At 40.5% G+C, this 21,099-nt stretch overlaps 1 protein-coding gene across 2 annotated transcripts; it reads left to right on the top strand.

The window, feature by feature from the left end:
• Positions 1-1,476: 1,476 nt before the first annotated feature.
• On the top strand, positions 1,477-20,675 carry opn5 (opsin 5). Of its 2 annotated transcripts, none has more exons than XM_035421351.1 (7): positions 1,477-1,756; positions 8,190-8,339; positions 13,336-13,455; positions 15,911-16,081; positions 17,021-17,355; positions 18,177-18,421; positions 19,774-20,675. In XM_035421351.1, the coding sequence occupies exons 2-7, from the start codon at positions 8,210-8,212 to the stop codon at positions 19,862-19,864; spliced, it is 1,092 nt and encodes a 363-aa protein (XP_035277242.1). In that variant the 5' UTR covers positions 1,477-1,756; positions 8,190-8,209; the 3' UTR covers positions 19,865-20,675. The 2 variants fall into 2 exon arrangements, with proteins under 2 accessions (XP_035277242.1, XP_035277243.1); XM_035421352.1 differs by lacking the exon at positions 1,477-1,756 and adding an exon at positions 5,873-5,887.
• Positions 20,676-21,099: the final 424 nt, after the last annotated feature.

Raw genomic sequence — 21,099 nt, 5'->3', positions numbered from 1 at the left:
GGAAATTAAAAGTCACTGAATGGAAATGATTCAAATTGAACTTTCCAAAAGAATCTGGGACAACTGGAATTATTCTGTGAAAGAATCTTTATCATGCTTCAGAGATTGTCCAGATAGTTTTTGCAGGGGGGAGGTCAGGCCTAACAATCCTCCATTCTGCGGAAACTGCATAGTTTGATGTGAACCAGACCTGTGATATCACATATACTGTATGATATAGTATAGTGTAATATCAGTAGGAATTACGGGAGTTACTTCACAGTAGCAATTGTAATTGTAATTGGATGCAGAATACAAACTTTTGCTCAAATCCCTGTGGAGAAAACAGCAAGGATTCGTTTTGGAACTTCTGATTTTCTTGTTCACATAATTTATTCTGGGGGATGTTGGACTCACACAGTTGTACTTTAAATGTAACATGGTGTGGCTCTGACATAAAACAGTACATGGCATATGATATGACACATGGAATTAATGAAATACAGTGCATCACTGAGACAGAGGAATTATATAGACCGAGGGTAGATTCTAATCCTGGTGCGACACAGGCATTGTCCCCTCTAGCAATGTAGTTCATATGAATTTATTCACTACAGTATTCACATATGCAAAATATATAACATAAGTTCAGAGGTTCTCACGCTAGCTAGGGATGGATGCGAAACAATTATCTCATTAATAATACAATGAATATTATACTAAATCAATGCAAGCTTTTGCTTGATACATCGCTGTGGAATAGCAAGATGATGTAACTGGCTGATAATTAAATATTTTAAATTTTTGTAAAATTTTGAAAAGATTGTATTGTACAAAACAACAGAGCTTCTCGGCGGCAAATTTGATAAGGAACCGAACAGATTTCATATCACAAATCGGGCCTGGAAAAAGAAGCGCATACTTAACCACGAGAATGCTATTTAATTCTACTGACATATATTGCTTTTTTCCACTCAAAGAAAAGTGCTCTGGGAGAGAATTGGTTTGTTCATGTAATAGACATAAATATAATTACTGAAAATAAATAATGATGCCATTAATAATAATCTACAAAACGTTTGCAATTATTCAGCCGAGAACATGTCACTGGCTTGTAATTAGTCACAAGTATTTACAGTACGTGAAGTATTTCTCTCCATATGTTACTCTTTATGCTGTTCAAATTAATATGCATGGAAGGTATAAATACAAACGTATTGCGCATATAACCATTGGTGAAGTATATCTCAGACTTTATTCTATTAATGCTACCTTAATTCAGCCGTTTAGTTTTCTGATATGTATGTTGCGATGATGTTATAATGTCGTTCGCCGAGCTTAATTGCTGTATTTACGTACACACCTCTGGGCGTCGTAGCGTCGTTTTCTGTGTGCCCAATCAACCAACTCGTTGGGCTATGTTAAGTTCCACAATCGAGAAAGAGACTGAACGTTGGTATTACGAGTCGAAATACGCAGTGTCCGAAAACTCTCCCTCCCCGTGAACAGCTGGTGTGATTATGACGGGGCAGCGCCAGCGACATCTCAGCGCGTTAAGGTACCAATAATACCCACTAGGGAGCTGAAGAAAAACGGCTGTTGCGCAGAGAGTGACTATGAAAACTCGTGCTCAAGAGCTTGGAGCAGAGAAACATCGAGCCCTTTCAAATGGATCAATAGAAGGACTTGATAACTTGGAATCTGGATCCCTTGGAGGAGTGAGCGCACTGAAGAAAACTCCGCGAAGCTCCCGGGATGTTTCCAGACGCATAGAAAGGTAGGCTACGCACCTGCCCATATGGCAGCACACGATTTAGGCGATTGTTTCAAAACGTTTATAGTGCATCGTACGAAGATTTATTTGCGCCTGTACGGTTTGCGTCTGTCACTTCAACATCATGCAAGACGCTGTGCCGCAGCTTTTCCTGTTTCTTTTATCGTACAATGTGTAGTTGTAATGTGTGCCGTTTGTCATAGATTTTACAGTATTTTTGGGTGATATTTACAGCAGTATATAGTATACAGTATTATCTATCTATCTATTTATCTACACACACCCACACACATATATCAAGCTTGTATATATATATATATATATATATATATATATATATAAGCTTGACAGACCTTGGCAGAGGAAAAATACAATTACCACTGCCAAGGTCTATGTCGATATCTTGTCACACTGATGAAAAACAAATCAATTTGTACAGCTACTGCTCACTGCACCTGAGAGACAGAGAGATACAGGTTGACAGCCAGATAGTGCTTAGAATTAGTATGTTGGGATTTGAAATCTTTGGCATTTTATCATGCCGACAAAATGTAGCCTACGTTCTCACCAACCTGATCCTTCAAAGAAGGACTACTGTTGCTCACTGAATTGCTGATTTGCTTGTTTCATAGACCACTATAGGCAAACAAACAGCCAGTATTCTGTTAATAATCCCCCCCCCCCCCCCCCCCCATCCCCCAACCTTCTTTTGAAGTCCAATCACATTGCTACAGTGTGAAACAGATAATAAACAAACCTTATGTTGTGATTATGGAAATTGCAAATTGGCCAGCATCTTTTTCTTTTTTTTCCTCATATATATGACTGCATCCTTATTCATGTGTAAATCAAAGGCTGGAAATTACTGTTATTAACCCTGATTTCCATGACAAAAAAAATATTAATAATCATGTGGCAGAAGTGTTGGTCTAGAGCTGAGACTCTTCTCCATGTTTCCATGTGTTCCCTAACAGGCCTGATGTTTTGTTGTGACAAGTTTATTGCACAGGCTTACACGTGTCCGTAACTTCCATTTTTTTTAAGCTAATTCTATCCTTCCAGTTTTATTTTTCTTGCCATTTGGAATGCCAAGTTGTGTTCCTGTGCTTGTACAGCACATTTCTCTGTGAATTTTGGGAAAGCAGAGGCTATTTTCTGAAGTGTGTTGCGCCCTCTTCTGTGGCCCAGCCCTTACTCCTTTTTGTCATTGCGTGAGAGGTGTGCCCTTCATCTAAAGCTGGCTAAAACAGACTACCTGACCCACCAGAGAGACAGACTACCTAATGTACTACAGAGACAGACTACCGGACCCGCCAGAGAGATAGTGTTCCTAATCTACCACAGAGACAAACTACCTGACCCACAGGAGAGTCAGACTACCTGATCCACCAGAGAGAAAGACTACCTAATCCACCACAGTCAGACTACCTGATTCATCGGAGAGAAAGACTACCAAATCCATCAGAGACAGACTACCTAATCCACCAGAGAGACAGACTGCCTGATCCATCGGACATAGACTACCTGATCCATCAGAGACACGGACTAATTAATCCAACAGAGACAGACTACCTAATCCACCAGAGAGAAAGACTACCTAATCCAACAGAGACAGACTACCTAATCCACCAGAGACACAGACTACCTGATTCATCAGAAACGCAGATTAATTAATCCAACAGAGATAGACTACCTAATCCACCAGAGACACAGACTAATTAATCCAACAGATGCAGACGACCTGATCCATCAGAAAAGGCACGCTTGGACATCAAGATGGCAGTGAGCCTATCTCCATGGGCAAACCTTGGCTTGTGGGGCTGCCGGCTACAGTTGGTATTGGCACGGTCAGAACGCATTATGAGAGAGTAGGGTGCATCTCTGCACCGAAACCCCGTTCTTTAGCAGGTCATGCTACGCGGTGGCCTTATTAGTTCTTCGGTACACTCTCAAAAAAAACAAAACGGTTTGTTGGCTTGTCTCCAGGGGAACCCTTTTTAGTTCTTTATGGAAGCCTCTTCGGTAGGTGTGAAAAGTGTGAAAGCTCGGAGACTGAGCCGTTTTTATTCCTGACAAGGGACAAGGGACAAGGGAAACTTGATACGGCTCCTCTATGGAAACAGTGCGCAGAACTTCTGAGAGTGCATCTTCAACTATCAGCTGGAGGATGTGATCGTCAGATGGAGCAACGGTATTTAATCCACGTTTGTTGACCTCACTGTCTGCTATGATGTCTTTGCGGTCGCAGCATTCATGCCAGTTACACGGAAAGAAAACAAAGATATGTTTGATCCCAGTTGGCTAGAGGGTGCACCACTCAGTTCCCTGGGCCACGTGTTTGTTTTTTTCAGAGGGATCTATTCATTTTTCATTTCTAAATGTGTGTGGGGAACAGTTCTTGTTAAGCCACCCATGCGTAAAAATGAGAGAACAGCACGAAATCAAACCCATTTTAAACACAAAAAAGAAAAAAAACGAAATCGTGAAACGCGACTTTACGGTCCTGAAGCCTAAAGGCTTTGCCGAATTAGCCTTGGCTGGCCGCAGTGCTGGCGTGTTTACATGTCCTGCTCACTGAAGCTGATGTCAGCCATCGATACCCTTACACAACCAGGGCAGGCCCGTCACGCAGGGCAGGGGAATTGGTGCTGTGATCGGCCTCCTTTTTGCACAAACATGTCTATCAGTACGCTACTCATTATTCCCCCGCCAACCTGATTGGTTGACATTCACACTGAGATCAAACACTCCTGGCAGTTACAGTCAGGGTTCGAATTACGGGCAGAATTGGGGGGGTCTGACCCCCATAATTAAGACTTGGACCCCCCCCCCCCCCCCCAAAAAAAAGAGGTAAAAACAACAGGTCGGGTGTGTCGAAACATTTATATATCCTTCTTACCTGTAATCGTAAATATTACAATATATTTCCCATCAGTGGCGTCACTAGGTGTAATTCGAACCCTGGTTACAGCAAGCTGTGGGCAACATCACAGTGCTAATCGCTTAGCCGCTAATTTTCTATCCCTGGGGTTACTCGGTTATCAATCGCTTGGTTACCGCTCATGGGCAGGCCAGCCCCTTGTTGTCCATTTTGTTCATTTTATTTATTTTTGGACACATTTAACAAGTGGCTTGTGTCACACATTTCACATTTAACAAGTGGCTTGTGGTGGATAATTGAAAAGAACATATGGAACACACAGTACACACATGCGGGGAAGAAAGGCACTGTCCGTCTTGATGCTGAACACGTATTAGAGGTTTGTTGAGACAGACACTTCATTTTGGTTGCACAAAATTAAGTGTTAGTTAAATTATTTTGTGTGCAATCAAGACCGCCACCTTTGGCTTAAAGCGTATTGGGGGGGGGGGAAATGCAGTGCTGCGTTAGGTAGCTGCACGAGATCTGGAACAAGCGATCATCGCCGTGTCGATGCCTGGCGAAATGCAACAGGAAGTGGTTAGAATCTGGAGGAAGGTTTTACCATAGACATTACATTTATATTGTGTGGACAGATGGTGACCTGTGTTTGTCTCAATACAACCTCTGTCTGATTAAAGAAAACAGCAGGCATCTCTTATGAGGTATTTAAAAGTATTTAGTTGTGTTTATTATTTTGTAAAATTGTGAAATTAACATATAAGGGAAAATTTTAAATCACTTTTAAGTGGTATTTGCTTATTAATAGTGTTGTTTGTAACTAGCTGTATAAACTATGTGCTAACCAATTTAAAAACAACAATTTGCTGTTCAGTGTTACAGGGTTTTGGTTTTCTCTCAGTTTCGAGATCGATTTCGGTTAGGTGTGGCGTTCCCTGATTGGAGTCCTCTCGTTAGCGAAAATGTGTTTCACCTGTGCTGCCTCAGGTGGTATTTAAGACCTGCGAGAGGCGTGCCTCAGTTTGGGATGAAGTTCTTTGAGAGCCACAACTTATGCTAGAGAGAGAGATTTGAAACAATTAGTTTCTAAATGATTTTCTGAAGTTTTTCTTTAGTTTGGTTGTGATGTTTTGTTTGTTTTGGTTTTTCATTTGGTTTGTCTCTTCTGGGGTAATTTTTTAAAACCGTTTGAAACCCCTTTTGTTTTTAATCGATTGTTTAAAGCTTTTTCTCTTCTCTTTCCTCCCTGTTCAGTCGAGTGGCCACATCTACCTTTGATTTTAGGGAGCATGAGCCTGGCTACTGAGAGTGAAGTTAACTCTAAATTGGCAGCAAATGCGTTTAGAGATAGAAGGTGAAAGATTATGTGAAGTTAATGGGTCCTGCTGGTGGGGGGGGAAAAAAACCAGCACAGAACTAGCAGTATAGATCCGGAGCATTGCTAAACTAAAGGCTCTACAGGCCCCCAGTACTGTCATCCCTGATACTGTCATCCCAGTGGGGCGACATAGCTCAGGCGGTAAGACCGATTGTCTGGCAGTCGGAGGGTTGCCGGTTCAAACCCCGCCCTGGGTGTGTCGAAGTGTCCTTGAGCAAGACACCTAACCCCTAACCTCTAACTGCTCTGGCGAATGAGAGGCATCAATTGTAAAGCGCTTTGGATAAAAGCGCTATATAAATGCAGTCCATTTACCATTACAATCACTTTCCTGCCCTGATACTGTAAAGCTGCCTTGTGTTCACTCGCACCCTTACACTGACAAGCACCTGCGGTTGACAGCTACCCAGTCCCCCCCCCCCCGCCCCCCACCCCCCTTAGTTGTCAAACTGCTTACTTGACGGTGATAATGGCCACTAGATTCATGATCATTTTACAACAGCACAGAGAAAATATTTTACTGGGGAACATGCCCCAGCAATTGTATTTCTGGCAACATCGCTGGTATAGAGGAAGTGTACTGGCAACTTTGTGTTTTGAACAAATTCAAATGGGCTTTACTACCCCCCTACATTTATTAAATTGTCATTTATGTCACGTTCCATTGCTGGAATGGTTTGCATCACGCCCCCACAATCATTGTTTGACTTCCTGTAATTGCATCTCTTGTAGTTCAGTGCATTTTGCATGCAAGAGAGAGGCCTGTTCATTAGTGCTACGATGCGCTAAATTCACATTCTGATGAACCGGGCGTGCTTTGTTGATGTTTGGACGCAGCAGGAAACGTTGTGTTTACCTGTTCCCCGCAATCACTTGCAGAAAAATAAATTAAAAAATCTTTTGTGAATGTGAAACTAGAGATGAGCTGAAATCCTTTGGGTGGCCGGTGCAGATGTGATTTCCTCATTGCACTGAGCTGACAATCCTTCGGCTGTTTTCGAAGATTGTGAAATTCACAATCGTGGAAAATTGTTTTGACACCGATCTTCGCGCTAGCTGTTATTCACCACATTCTCCATCTGCATCATTCCTGTAACCGTTCATCCTTCTCGCTACTGGAAGAATACAAGACGTTACAAACCAATTCAGGACCTACAACTGTACAGTACCTGTGAACTCCAAGCAATGTTTTGGAGTAAATCCATCACTTAGTGGTTTGCAGGAGTGTTTTGTCTATTATTAAACTAGTGTGTTTTGGTTTATGAGTGTCATGCAGAATGTTTTGGAAATCATGGTACCTCGCTGCACCAGAACTATGCACTACTATACCGGGCTTTGCTATGGTCTGGCAGTGTAGCGCAGTGCTATGTTAAAAGCTGTGTAAGTCTTTCTGGTTAAGAGCATGGGTTAAATGCCTGTAATATGCCAGAATTCCCAGTAATTCATCATTTGAAGTCAGTTAGGTTGCATTTTGATTTTAATATGGCAAATGACAATGTTATCATTTAAGGTCTAGATTTGTAGAGATGGTAATGGGTCGATCCTGGGTTTTTAAATTTTATTTATTTATTTATTTATTTTTAATAAACCTTTGGTATCTCCACCTGTTTTATGCATTGATAATTGGCCTCAGTGTGGTTAAAACATTGCAGTTTCACCAAGCTCCAGAGATGGCTTGCATTTCACTTTCTGCTAGGACTGATACAAATTGATGATTTTTCATGAATTGATTAATTCTAAAACTGCTCTGAGTATCTCAGCTAAGTGCCTCATTGTGACTGCTTCATTCTTTATTCCCGAATGGGTAGGACTGTGTGTTTGATTGGAAGTGTTCTCTTGGCTGTAATTTCATGCTGCAGATACTGAAATCAGCTTAACAGGAAGTGTTGTCGTTACATTTTTAGGTGCAAAGCACCTAATGGACCTGGCTTGTAACTCACTCACTTAGTCACTCACACACTCACTCTCACTGACTCGCACTTTCGCACGCACACACACTCACTCCCTCATACTCTCTCACACGCTCGGTCGCTCGCTCATTTACGTTTTGCAGGCTGAAGATTCTCCACAAGAGGGAGCTGTTGGCACTCACGGTGCTTCACAGTAATGACACTGTGTGTGTGTGTCCTCTCTGAGGCATATATGGACCGTAGAAGTAATTTCATTTTTCTCCACAGGTCCCTCATCACACCTAAGTATGGTCCTGACTGAGAATGGAACCTCTGGCTCCGGTTACGTCCCTCACTACCTCCTCCAGGGCGACCCTTTCGCCTCCAAACTGTCGAAAGAGGCAGACATTGTAGCCGCTGTTTACATCTGCATTATAGGTAAGCAGCGTGTAGGTTATCAAATGAGTTAAGGGACTCAAAGATGCCCCCCTCCCCCCACAACTATGCCTGATAGAACAGGAGAGTTTACAGTGGTGGTGTACACCACGGGTGAATTCTATGGTATTTGACAAGTAGAATGCAAAGCAATGTTTCCACGCAATAGGCTTTCATTAAAATTGCAAATGGCCTGCAGACGTAAGTCATTTTCAATGAGAAATTCATATGTTGGTCTGCTGTATTCTGAAGCGTTCACTGCAGCTACTGTGTATTTATGGAGTCTTTAGGCACAGTCAATTTACTGAACGTTCGTTTGATGGCTTATAAGACTGGTAAAATACTGCTTGGCCTTTCTCTGACTTATGGGGTTTATAAAGTGCAAGTGTTAGCATTTTTCTTCGGAACACAGTTTAGCCAATTCATTTTGTTGATTGATTAACTCACCGAATTGTGTTCAGAACAGTAACACTATCTTTAAGTCAATTTCCTGGATTCAGTCAGCATTTGCCCTTAAATTTTGACTCAGTAATGAAATTCAGGTGTTACTTATTTTCTTCACAAGCCCAAGTTGGTGATCGCCAAACTCTCCAAACTGTGTTTGAAGTCAATAACGAGCCAAAGTCGAGGGCAGAAATCGACGAACAACGGAATGGAAATGGCCGACGAGAGACCTGGGGCTGTGCTGGCTTAATGAGTGACTCGCATTTGATCGCAACGTGTCCACAAATGTTTTGCCAGACAGGGTTTCATCAACATCAATGAGACATTCTTTAAATAACTAACACTGATGTGCCTTTGAAGCTGGTCGGTGGAGGATGGACAGCTTTCTGGTTGAGCAGTGGGCGGTGGGCCATTTTCCTACATACAATACCGCACACCATAAGAAGCGACAGGCTGCAGGTTTTTTTTTTTTTGTACGTGGAATTCTCTGATTATGGAAATGATTGCCAGCCATTTTCTCGCTTCTGAAGGTTTCCCATTCTGAAAATTGTGGCCCACCGTGGTTTCAAACCTTCTCATCTCCCAGGCTCGCAGTATGGGGGTTTGGATCAAGGAATGAGAACGGCTTTTGTGGCGTTTGGCTTTGTCAGTTAGCCAATATCCTAATCAACAAAGGAGCAGATGGAATCAATATAGCAAAATGTCATCTGTGTCGGCTCTGCGCCGTTCCTCGAGCAAAGCGATTAATCCCACCTGCACACGTCTTAATTTCACGTCTCACGTGCACTCCTTTTCCCCGCCCTGTGGTGCCTACGCTGGTCATGAATATGAATGTGAAACTTCCCCCTTTCTGTCCCTAAAGTGGAGGGGGGGGGGGGGGTCCAGCCGGTTATGGGACTACCACCCGGCTCAAAGGCTTCCGGGGGACCCCCATTATTAAGTTAAGAGGGGTTTATATTTTACAACCGGGATGAACCAGGATGAAAGCGGGGATTGTTATTGAGAACCAGGGGTTGGGGATTAGTGTAATTGCTGACCCCCTACAGTGCCATTGAGCACCCCCACAGGGGTCAACAGACCCCTGGTTTAAATCCAAGGCCCTAAAGCACCACTTCATACAACATGAAATCCCACAGCCTCCTCAGAATTGGTTCTATTTCCTGCCTTCTTGATGCATAAATTAAATTTTCATCTTGCGAATACATTTCATGTGATTCTGATTTTGTGGAACACACTTGTTGCAGTATATATCCAAAAATGTAGGCCTGATATTACTTGATATACAAGTAATTCAAATTGTTATTGTAAATGAGAAACTCATTCGCAATTTATCTCCCTGGGTAAGTACATGATCTGTATGTTATAATACAATACATATTACTATATTTCATAGTTCAGTCCCCTATATTGCTATATCCATTTCATATGGGATCTCCTTTAGAAATGACATTGTTCACATTGTTTTTGTATGCACCATGCATTTCAAATCAGTAAAGCAATGTGATTTAATAATCTTCTTTTCCATATCTTGAAGTAATATAAAAACAGACCTACACTGTCTGCATAAAACATGCATCTTCCAATTGTGCTGTGGGTCACACACTTCAAAGGCAGTTTTTCATCAGAAAAATCTGAATTATAGTCACAACGTTGACCTGTGGTCGGTGCAGGTTTATTCAAATCTCATTTTTTCTTCTGCTAATGCTTTTCAAAATCTCTTATATTGTGTGTTCTCACTATATTGTATGTTTTTGCTGTCATGCTTTTGGATTGCTTTTAATTTACATAAAGCTGTCAATTTGGAATCTCTTCCTATATTTTCACACTGCTCTGGTGTTGCATAAAGTGTGCTCTTTTTGCTTTGCACGACAAATACTGTGCTCGCCCTTAGACCAGCCATTCTTCTGAAGCCAGCAGGTCAGCAGGGACTTCTGTAAATACGTGAAATATCCTTCACCACTGACAAAAACTGGGCCAATAAAAAAAAAGTGCTCCAAAACTGAAATTATCCGTAAAATCCAGAAAGTAAACAATGGCGTTCGACTCCGGAAGACTTGCAATACAACCAAAAATAAGCTCCCACTCTGAAGCCCCAAAAGCCCTGAAGTGCAATATGGGGAAACTATTTTGAGTGTAATCCGTACAGGTTTATTATTATCAAAGAAAATATGTGGAAAAAAAACAGGATAAGTGTATGTAATTATTTTGAAAACCTTAAATGCATGCTTTTTTAACAAAATTGGCAAGGAGGGAGGAAGCACTGTTGTAGATAGACCAGTGCTTTTAAAAAAAAAAATACTGTAAAACGTCCAATAATGGCATTGATCATTTTTAGTCAAGAGTCAACAAATTGTATACGAGTTGTGCCGTCTGTGGATTTGGGTTATTCAGCTGAAATTGTCAAATGGCTCTTAAAGACATGGCTCTTTGCGCAATTTTCTTTTCGGTATCCTTGTGTTAGGCGTCTTTGCGATGGTGTCCAGAATCGAAGTATAATGCTGCAAATTGTCGGCAGCAAAAAGTCGATGGACGTCAAGCACAAACGTCCACAAACCCTTCCAGAACGGTGTGGAGAAACAAGGACTGTACTGTGACAGAAGTACTTTTGAGCTATAGTTGATGATATTGTATATATATGTTGTTCCATGCCTTTGAAACACAAGTGCGCAAGTCCTTGTGCATCAGTCTGTGCAGCCATTATGCATTTACAAGACCATATCAACGGGAGAAGGGGAAGGGCATTCAAAGCGAATGAGTAGATGGCTTTTAACGTACGGTAAAGATGACATGTCTTTAAGAGCTACTTTTGCACATAGGTGTGAGTGTGAAGAGGATGTATGAAGAATTGTTTTAAAACATTAAAAAAAAACTTTGGAATTAATATGTAATAGTCCACCTCCGCAGAATCAATTATTAGATTATGGTATAATTTGATTTGTTTCTTTTCCATTTGCCTATCTGTTTTCCATTTGCCTATCTGTTCTTTGCTCATTGTATTGTACCTGCAAATCATCAGAAAGAAATAAACATTATTATTAGTTAAATTAGTTTTGACTAATTTAATTAGTTTTGTGACTAATTTAATTAGTTTTGTGACTAATTAAATTAGTCACAGATGCTAAATTAAAACTCCAGATATGGGTAAAGCAGCAGATGACAGTACAGAATTGAATCCATTTATATTTAACACAGTTTAGCATACATTTGTTTAATGTAGATGATTGGCACCTCTATTTGCCTGCCCTGCGATAAGTATTCAGCAAGCATGGACAATTAATACTTCCTATGAAATTTCAAGTTGGAAAGCCAGCTGCACTTCAGAATGAAATGCCTTTGGCGTAAAGAGGTCGCTCCTTTCAATTCCTTTATAATGCAACAGAAAGATTGCAATCAGTTTGCAAAAATGCACACCACTTAGAATGCAGCGTTGCTGGTAAGACGCTTCGCCTCTGATAATTAAATAAAACAAAAAATAAAAAATCCCTTTTGGTAAAATAGACTGGTTTTGAATTTAAAGTGGTTCTTTGGACAAATTGTGATGAATTTTTTGAATAATTTTAAAGTCTTAAAGAAGATTGCAGTTCCACTCAAACAAGTCATGAATAACATTCACATCGCCGGAGTATATCCAAAAGATGTGCTGCGAGAGAACCTTAAATTGTAGGCACTCCGCTTCAGGTGAAATTACCATTTTAATGTTTCTTGTTTGCTGAAAAGATTGAATCCAGAGAGGACTGAATCCACTGAAACTTATTTTCTCTCCATTCCAAAGGAATTTGTTTCTGATCAGTTGATGATAAATACACAGGCCACATTTGCTCTGCTGATGGTATACACGTGCACCAATGCATCTTCGACTCGGGTGTGAAAAGGCGCTCATGTTTCCTGCAAAAAGTCCTCTGGACTCGTAGAAACCGAGTGGGCCAAAAATAGTAATTTTTTTTGTCCCTCTATAATATGTGAATGTAGGCTAGTACATGCCGAACGTTACTCGTGCCCAGCGGGAAGAGAGGATGTGGTACATCGACGACATAGTCACGGCTAGACGGTGCTGTTAGTCACGAGGCGTGTGTGTGTGTGTGTGGGGGGGGGGGGGGCTGGGTGCTGGGGGAGCGTACATTTGTGAACATTTATTTGGTGTCGCGTCAGAAAAAAAGCTTGCGAACCCCTGGTCTGACCCCTTCGGCTGCGGTTTCAGGAAGTGACCTGCACTGACGGAACCCTTCCTTACGGCATTTTTTTATTCATCTCAAGATACGTGGATGAGGTCAAATATCCCCTCCTCAACTTAAACACCCCAAAGGTGCCATGTCGTGCTACAATAGTGATGTCAAACCAAAGATTCACTCGTTGACTGGATTCAGGGATTTTTTTTTATTTTTTTAATTGTATTTATTTATTTATTTATTTTGCTTATTGCTGTTGTGTGTGCATGGGCATGTGGTTAAATATGAAAGCACTGTAAAAACTCTGACGGCATTCAGTCTGCCTCTCCGTGCTGAAACGGTGCTTTGCTGTACGTCCCTCAGCGCTTTACTTGCCTTGTGTCTCGTAGGGGTCATGTCAGCCACTGGGAATGGATATGTCCTCTACATGTCCGTCAGACGGAAGACAAAGTTGAAGCCCCCAGAACTCATGACTGTGAATTTAGCGCTCTTTGACTTTGGCATCACAGGTAAGGCCCTTCTCTAATCTCTCGTTAACCCTTATCTGCTTCTTCACAGTATCATAAAGCGTTTTTTGTCAGTGGGATAAAAGTGTATGCTTGTCAATTGCCCAGAGACTTAAAGTTTCCTGTCTGAAATGGGAACGCAGTTGTGTTTGCAGTGAGTCGTTGTTTACACAGTGAATGCAGGTATCTTTGCAGTTGGTCATTATTACTGCACTGACTGCATTTTGCTTCTCTTTCTTTAAATCTGACTCGGTATTCCTAAAGCATCTTGAAGTAGGAGTGCTGATCTAGGATTATCCTTTCCTTTTAGCCCACAATGGATAAGGTTAGGTTATGGACAGAGGAAACCCAATTCTAGGTCAGCCTTCCTACGCTGACATGCTTCACAAGACTCTGCTCTGAGTCACTTTACAAAACACGGGCCCTTGGTGTAATCTTATCAGCCCGGCTGAGCTCAAAATCTCCAGCCTGCGCTCTGCTGCCATCTAGTGGATGGTTGAGTTCCACACATGCAGAGCTATGGGGATTAGGTGGACCTTGACTTCAGAGGGTGTTGGTAATTTCAGATTGCTCATTCACTTAAACAAGTGTCTTTTTACTTTACACGTTATACTTTTCTCTCTTTCTCTCTCCATGGTTGTATATTGTTTGGAGTTTGCATGTTCTCCTCGTGTACGCGTGGGTTTCCTCCGGGTACTCTGGTTTCCTCCCCCACTGAAAAACATGCATGTCAGGTTAGGCATACTCCTGCCATTACCCTTGACCAAGGCACTGGCCTCAGAAATGGAGTTGGTCCCCAGGTGCTGCCCACTGCTCCTAACTAAAATGGGTCAACTGCAGAGGACAAATTACCCCATGGGATTCAATAAAGTATATCTTCTCTTATATGAGGTCTGGAAACCCAACAAGTCTGAAGTGAAACTCAGCCACTCTTCTGAAATACTGGATCAGAGAGAGGGTGCTAGTTTAAGGTTGAAAACCTCCATGGTTTCAGAAGGTCAGAGTCTCATTTACAATTTTTTTTGTTTTGCTTCATGAATGACCTTTTGTGACCTTACCAGCTCATTATCAGTTCTCTGGCATTAAGGTCATTTTTTTCCCCATGCTGAGGTCTAACAGTGTGGAAACACATTTTCTTGTAATTGCAGAAACAGAATATTCTTTCAGGATCTAATCATCAGGAGATGTAGCAATTAAGCGGAAGTCCTACTGGGCCATTGCTGTTTGTGCAGTTTTTATTTATTTATTTATTTATTTATTTATTTTTATAATGCTAACACATAAAATTTATCATCAGCATGTTTTAGTCTGTTCCAAATTTGTCCCTGGGCATGAATCAGCCCTTTTTTTTTGCAGTATGGTGGAAACCGTTATCTTTCATCAATGCTTTGGTAAAATGGCCACGAGTCAAGAATCCTCTGAGGCTCTGAAATTTCTTCTGATGGTATCACACAAACGTTTTCAAGTGCGCTTTTTAAAAAAAAAATCAGAGTTACACTCGGTCAAAGTTATTTTACTTGTTCTCTCGTTTGGAGCGCTGCTTTGTGTTCTTACGCATAATTGGCTGTTCATTCTATTTTAAAGGGCACAACAAGTACTGCAAATCGGGTACATTGGTCGTGTACATGTAAACTGGCAATGCCAGTCAATCAGCCATCCAGTTTTTTTTGCACGTACCATTGAGTAGACCACCCTTTCACATACTGAATTAGGGGAATCCCTTTTAGCTGTGAATAAGTAATTTCCCCCCCTCCTTATTTCCTCTATTTTTGCATATTTGTCACACTGAATGGTTTCAGACTTTTAGACAAAATGTGAAATTAGATAAAGGGAACCTGAGCAAGTGCAAAACAAATTTTTAATTACTTTTTCCACATGGGTAAATTAGTTTGTCACACATGCGTGATATCGGAGTTTGATAGCTTTTTTCATTAAATAAATGAAATAATAATAATAATAATAATAATAATAAAATCTGTTCTGTGTTTCCTAGGTTTCCCGTTGTCCAATATTGCATTTTTGTCTAAAGCTCTGAAACCGTTCAGTGTGACAAATATGCAATAATAGAGGAAACGGGGAAGGGGAAAATACTTTATCACGACACTGTAATGTCTTCAATGCCATGAGACAAAATTCTCATATTGAAATGCTGTGGGTGCTCGGGGAGTTCTCACGAATGTTCTCATGAACTCGAAAGCATCAGGACGATAATACTTTTACCGCACGTGCAACATTTAAGCACAATTTGAACAGCTTCCCTTCACAAATATATCAGAGTTATTTCTATGTCCCATAAGCTTCAACATGGGTTGTATTTAGAAATGACTGTTGGTTCAGTGAGATGTGTATGTAGCCCAGCCCGGGCGTTCCCAAACTGCTGGTCGTGAGTTGATGAGCGGATGACCACGATGGCGATGCGGCCTTTGCGTCACACGTCGTGTCCTCCTTTTCCGTCCAGTCACAGGGAAGCCCTTCTTCGTGGTGTCCAGCTTCTCCCACCGGTGGATCTTTGGCTGGGAGGGCTGCCGCTACTACGGCTGGGCGGGGTTCTTCTTCGGCTGCGGCAGCCTCATCACCATGACTCTGGTGAGCCTCGACCGCTACCTGAAGATCTGCCATCTTAGATACGGTGAGCTCCCGCTGTTCCCGTGCCAAGCCTTAGCGGGTAACACTGTGTAATAAGGTCACATGAATTTGGCATTAACTAATGTTGGTTGTTAACATGAATTAATGATGTGCAGATGCATTAATTTAAGCATGAAATTAAATTTTCATGAGTTGGTAGTTAACAAATGCATTCACTAATGTGTTGGTTACATGATTATTCATTTGAAAAACATAGGATAGACGTTTAATTAGTTAACAAAATACGTTAATTGTTTTTTCATTCCGATGCATTTTTTACTCCAATATGATTTGGCATTAAATAATGTAGTTAATATTAATTAATAATTAACAAAGCTGTTTGTACTATTAGTTTGTAGTCAGTAGTTTGTAGTCAAGAACTGCATTAGTTAATGCCAATTCATGTGGCCTTATTGTAAAGTGTTCCCACTTAGATTGTACTTTCAGACATCAGACGATGCTCTATGGTGACATCTGAAACAACCCCAAAGTGGGAATTGAATATAAGCACCGGAGAACTAGCAATTGTGACAATTCACAATGTGAAAGCTTCTTTGTGACCATTCTTTGTAAAAAGCACTATACAAAAAAATTTAATTGAATTGAAATTGAATTCATTAAGCAAAATGATGTGGCTGAATCATTTCTGATTACAATGAATAGGTTGTGAGATGTACAATATGTTGATGTAAATGAAAATGAGTGCAAAATGCATAGTCCTGTGGAGAATTTCAAATCTGTGTTTACTCATGATCCAAGTTATCTTTCTGAGTGGCTCCCCTGAAGTAATGGCAGTACCTTTATTTGGCCACTAGATGCTAAGTGATTACTGATAGGATTTCTGTCGGCAAGCGATGTCCTTGAAAAGTTTACTTCAGTTTGAAATCGTGAAATGCTGAAAACTGGCACGTAAATTTCCCGCTTCTTGGAATGTTTATTGCAGGGACTTGGCTGAAGAGGCATCACGCTTTCCTCGCCATGGTGTTCACCTGGCTGTACGCCTCGTTTTGGGCGACCATGCCGCTGGTGGGGTGGGGCAACTACGCCCCGGAGCCTTTCGGCACTTCCTGCACTCTGGACTGGTGGCTGGCTCAGGCGTCCGTGTCCGGACAGTCCTTCGTCATGTGCATACTCTTCTTCTGCCTCATCTTCCCCACCGTCATCATCGTCTTCTCTTACGCCAAGATCATCTGCAAGGTCAAGGCGTCCGCCAAGGAGGTCTCCCACTATGACACTAGGAACAAAAGCAGCCATATTCTGGAAATGAAATTAACGAAGGTGTGTATAACATAACATATAAACATTTTTTTTTAAATGTATACGTGTATACATATATATATATGTATATATGTATTTGCATGTGTGCCTGTGTGCATGTGTATGTGTGAGCCAACAGGCTTTAAGCTTGAAATAAAGCAGTCAAGCCTTGCCCTTAAACTGAACATTGCCCTCAGACCGTTTCTGTTTACTACCTGATTAACAAGCATGCTAATTAGCTGGGTAATTACTCACTGACAGGTAATTCCCTTCCTCTAAATTATACTTCGTGTGGCAGCAGTTTTTTCCCCCCTTCAAGCCGACTTGGAGAACTGCAGAAGAGTCAGTTTAATTTTCAAATCAATTTAGTCATTATTCAGTTTTTTTTAATAGAATAAATAAAATATTCAGAAATTCACTGGTAGGTAAATCCATAACTGCACATCACCATGCTTTGAGTGTGCTGCAAAACAAGCCAAACAGATCCTTTTTTTAAGTTTTTTTTTTTAAAGATGTTTTAAAGAACATTTAGGCAGTTTCATTTCTCTTTGCCTGATCAATATGTCCTGGTGGGTATGAAAGATAAATCAAAAAAATAAATTAATAAATTCCAAGAATTACTGGCAATAGTCTGTTGAAGATTGTTCAGATTATTATATGCTTGTTTTTAATCATTTTAAGTTCAGTCTATGGTTATTATAATTTCTAAAAAATAAAGTTTGGAATGACATTGTTCAGTATTTTGCACAGTAATACAATGTGATACGAAGGGTCTGAGATGTCATTATATGAATTACTGCGTATGGGGTCCGCAAGGGTGTAATTCTCACTTTTTCCTACAGGTGGCAATGTTGATATGCGCTGGTTTTTTAATAGCCTGGATCCCATATGCTGTGGTGTCGGTGTGGTCTGCATTTGGGGCACACGACTCAATCCCTATTCCAGTGTCTGTAATACCTACCCTGCTAGCCAAGTCGTCAGCCATGTACAACCCCATCATCTACCAGGTCATCGACTGCAAAAACGCCTGTATCAAAGGGTCCTGTTTCAAAGCTTTGAAGAAACGGAAGCACTGCAACAGTTCAAGGTACCGCATTCGGCCTCAAGCTCAGTATCTGTGGAGCTATTTCCCAAAGTGATAAACTCTCTCAAGGGCTAAATTAAAAGCTAAGGCAAATTATGTTTGAATCACATCCATGCCATTGTGTGTAACTAGCGATACACAAGCCGCAGGTAGCCTAAATCTATCCATTTTGTTCGTATACTGGTTCAAGCATTTACAGTATTCCTTATTTACTTATTATTTTAAAGTTATATTCTTACAGATGCGTATATACGACCGCTTTGAACACTGATGTCAGAAACAAGAACTATTCAATTATAATGCATGTTTACGATAGCGGTTTTAAGGCAAAAAAAGGTTTGGAATACTGCATTTACATATGACTGGTTCTGAATTGAAAATTCTGTTCACGCAGGCATTTCAAAACAATTTCTCTCTGTACTAACTGGACAACATTCCAGCTAATTTAAACCACATTTTGTCCATTGTTCTTACAATATACTTTGACAAGGGCAAAAGATCAAGATCCTGTGGAAAGTCTTAATTGCTGTTCCAAGGTGATATTAATAGATCTAGACCAGGAGGAATCTCATTACAGTAGTTACTGTGAATGACAAAAAATATGAAAATATAATAACATTCTAGTAGTAGTAATGCTCCCTTGATATCTGAACAATGCGCAAATGAGGGTTTATGTATTTGAGTATATTTTAGGCATTTACCAGATGCTCTTATCAATAGCTATTTAAATTCTTTAACAGGGAATCCACTTTATATAGCTGGACATTTATAAGCCTAGTTTACTAGCCTCAACCCTACACTGCCCATGTATAACTTTATAATCCTACAGAGAGCTCAGCAGGCATTGAAACTAATGTGAAACATCACAATAACTGGAAAAACATACTGAAACATATTATTCAACATTACCATACCAACTTTACATATAGATTGAATTCTGCCCCGCATGTAAATGTATTTGAATCTTAATAATGTTACTATGGTAAGTGTTATTGTTGATGTGTTCATAATTTTGTGTAAAACAATGGTCAGCAATGTTTGGATAGAAAAAAGTATGTGTTAATGTATTTATTCTTTTTTTTTTACATGGCTTCTTTAGCAGCACATATACATTTTGGTGTATGTTTTTTTTTTTTTCCCTGCATGCGCAGTCTCTGTTTTAATTTGAAGAAGGCAAACACTAAAAAGCACATTTACGCTGTTCTCATTTACATAGCTGAAAAGCGAATTCACACGCCATTTGTGTTCTGTCCTTACTTTCCATAGCTCCACGCCAGGACGAGCTGTGTACTTTTGGCATTTGTCATTGTGCTGCATCGTATATTAATGGCGGCGTGTTTGTTCGTTCTCTGCAGGTTTCACTCCATTTCGGGTTCGATTAAAGACTTGCCTCCGGACGGGGGTCGTGTTGAAATGCAGAAAGGAGCCGGGTTGTGCTCATCCTAACTGAGACTTGGGGGCCTGTTTCCGAAAACACCTGACTCCACCCCTTTCGCTGCTTGTCCAATCACAATTCAGGGTTAAGCTACACACCTATCCTGTTCCCTTTTGCTGTAAAGTGTTTATTTTAGAAAATGGTTTTATATATTCTCATTGTGTACATAAAATATAATGGTATTTCTTGTTAATGGATTTGCACCTGTAACTAATACCAGTGGTTTAACAAGAACAGTATCTTATTTTGTATAGATGGTCTTATCTAACTTTCACAATTTGTATATTTTTGTATGTACATATATCTATATCTGCAAACGGTTAGCATACAGTGTATCTGCAAATGTGCATTTTCAGTGCAGGCTGTAGCCTACACTGCACACACGAAGTGACTGGTACTGTGACTTAGGCAGGCTATTGAACCTGTATAGCAGGTTCAGAAACATAAACTTGTATAGTAGGGGAGTCACTTTTCCACCACGGTCCAAGTACTCAGCAAAGAAGTTTAATCCTTCACCTGACTTTTGCACCTGGGCAAGATCATACATCTCCTGAAAATCATGAGGCACTGATGCTTTAAGATTATAAGATGGCTTCGTTGAATGTGCAGGTATCATTTTCATGGGGATCGATGACCAAGGGGCTTTTAATATCTGGGGTCTACTTGTAAGCCCAGATTTGATAGAATTAATGGCCCTTCTTTACCAGACAATAAAGTCCAAGTCTCCACAGCACCCCAGAAAGAAAGAAAGAAAGAAAGAAAGAAAAAGAAAAAATTATGAAAGCATTAAAACATTTTTACCTTTTTTAAAAGGAGAGATTGAGAGGGTTCTTAAATCTTAAATCTGTTTACCTTATTGTCTAGTGTTAGCTATCACACATGGGTAAGTAATGTGAAAATAAAACAGAAAAAAAACACTTCTCTATTTGTAGCACATCTATTTCATTCTTTCATTAAGTACACATCTTAGTGCACATAGCTACAGTCTGCTATATCTAAAGCTGCTTTTATTCAGAGAATTTGTGTTCAATTGTTTGACTAAGCTACAATGAACTTCTGCTTTGGATTTAAAGTATCAGGCTGCATATCTTCCCATTGCCTGCATATGGGGCTGTTTAACAAGTCAGTTAGCAACTAAGCAGCTTATTGGGAAAGGGTTTGACTCCTCCAAATAGTGGTTAGCTGGCTTCATTGGGAAGGCCTTGAAGGCAAATGTGTGACAGTCAAAATGAGTCAATATCTGTGC

The sequence above is a fragment of the Anguilla anguilla genome, chromosome 6 (genome assembly GCF_013347855.1).
Source record: "Anguilla anguilla isolate fAngAng1 chromosome 6, fAngAng1.pri, whole genome shotgun sequence".
In the NCBI taxonomy this organism is placed as follows: Eukaryota; Metazoa; Chordata; class Actinopteri; order Anguilliformes; family Anguillidae; genus Anguilla; species Anguilla anguilla.
Note: the sequence above shows the minus strand (reverse complement) of the source record. Positions and strands in the feature narration are given on the sequence as shown.

Bases quoted from the DNA above. Each gene is read 5' to 3' on its own strand.
- opn5 (XM_035421351.1), top strand. From the start codon at position 8,210: ATGGTCCTGACTGAGAATGGAACCTCTGGCTCCGGTTACGTCCCTCAC. The intron at 13,456-15,910 runs GTAAGGCCCTTC...TTTTCCGTCCAG, and splicing joins CTTTGACTTTGGCATCACAG to TCACAGGGAAGCCCTTCTTC. The intron at 16,082-17,020 runs GTGAGCTCCCGC...TGTTTATTGCAG, and splicing joins GATCTGCCATCTTAGATACG to GGACTTGGCTGAAGAGGCAT.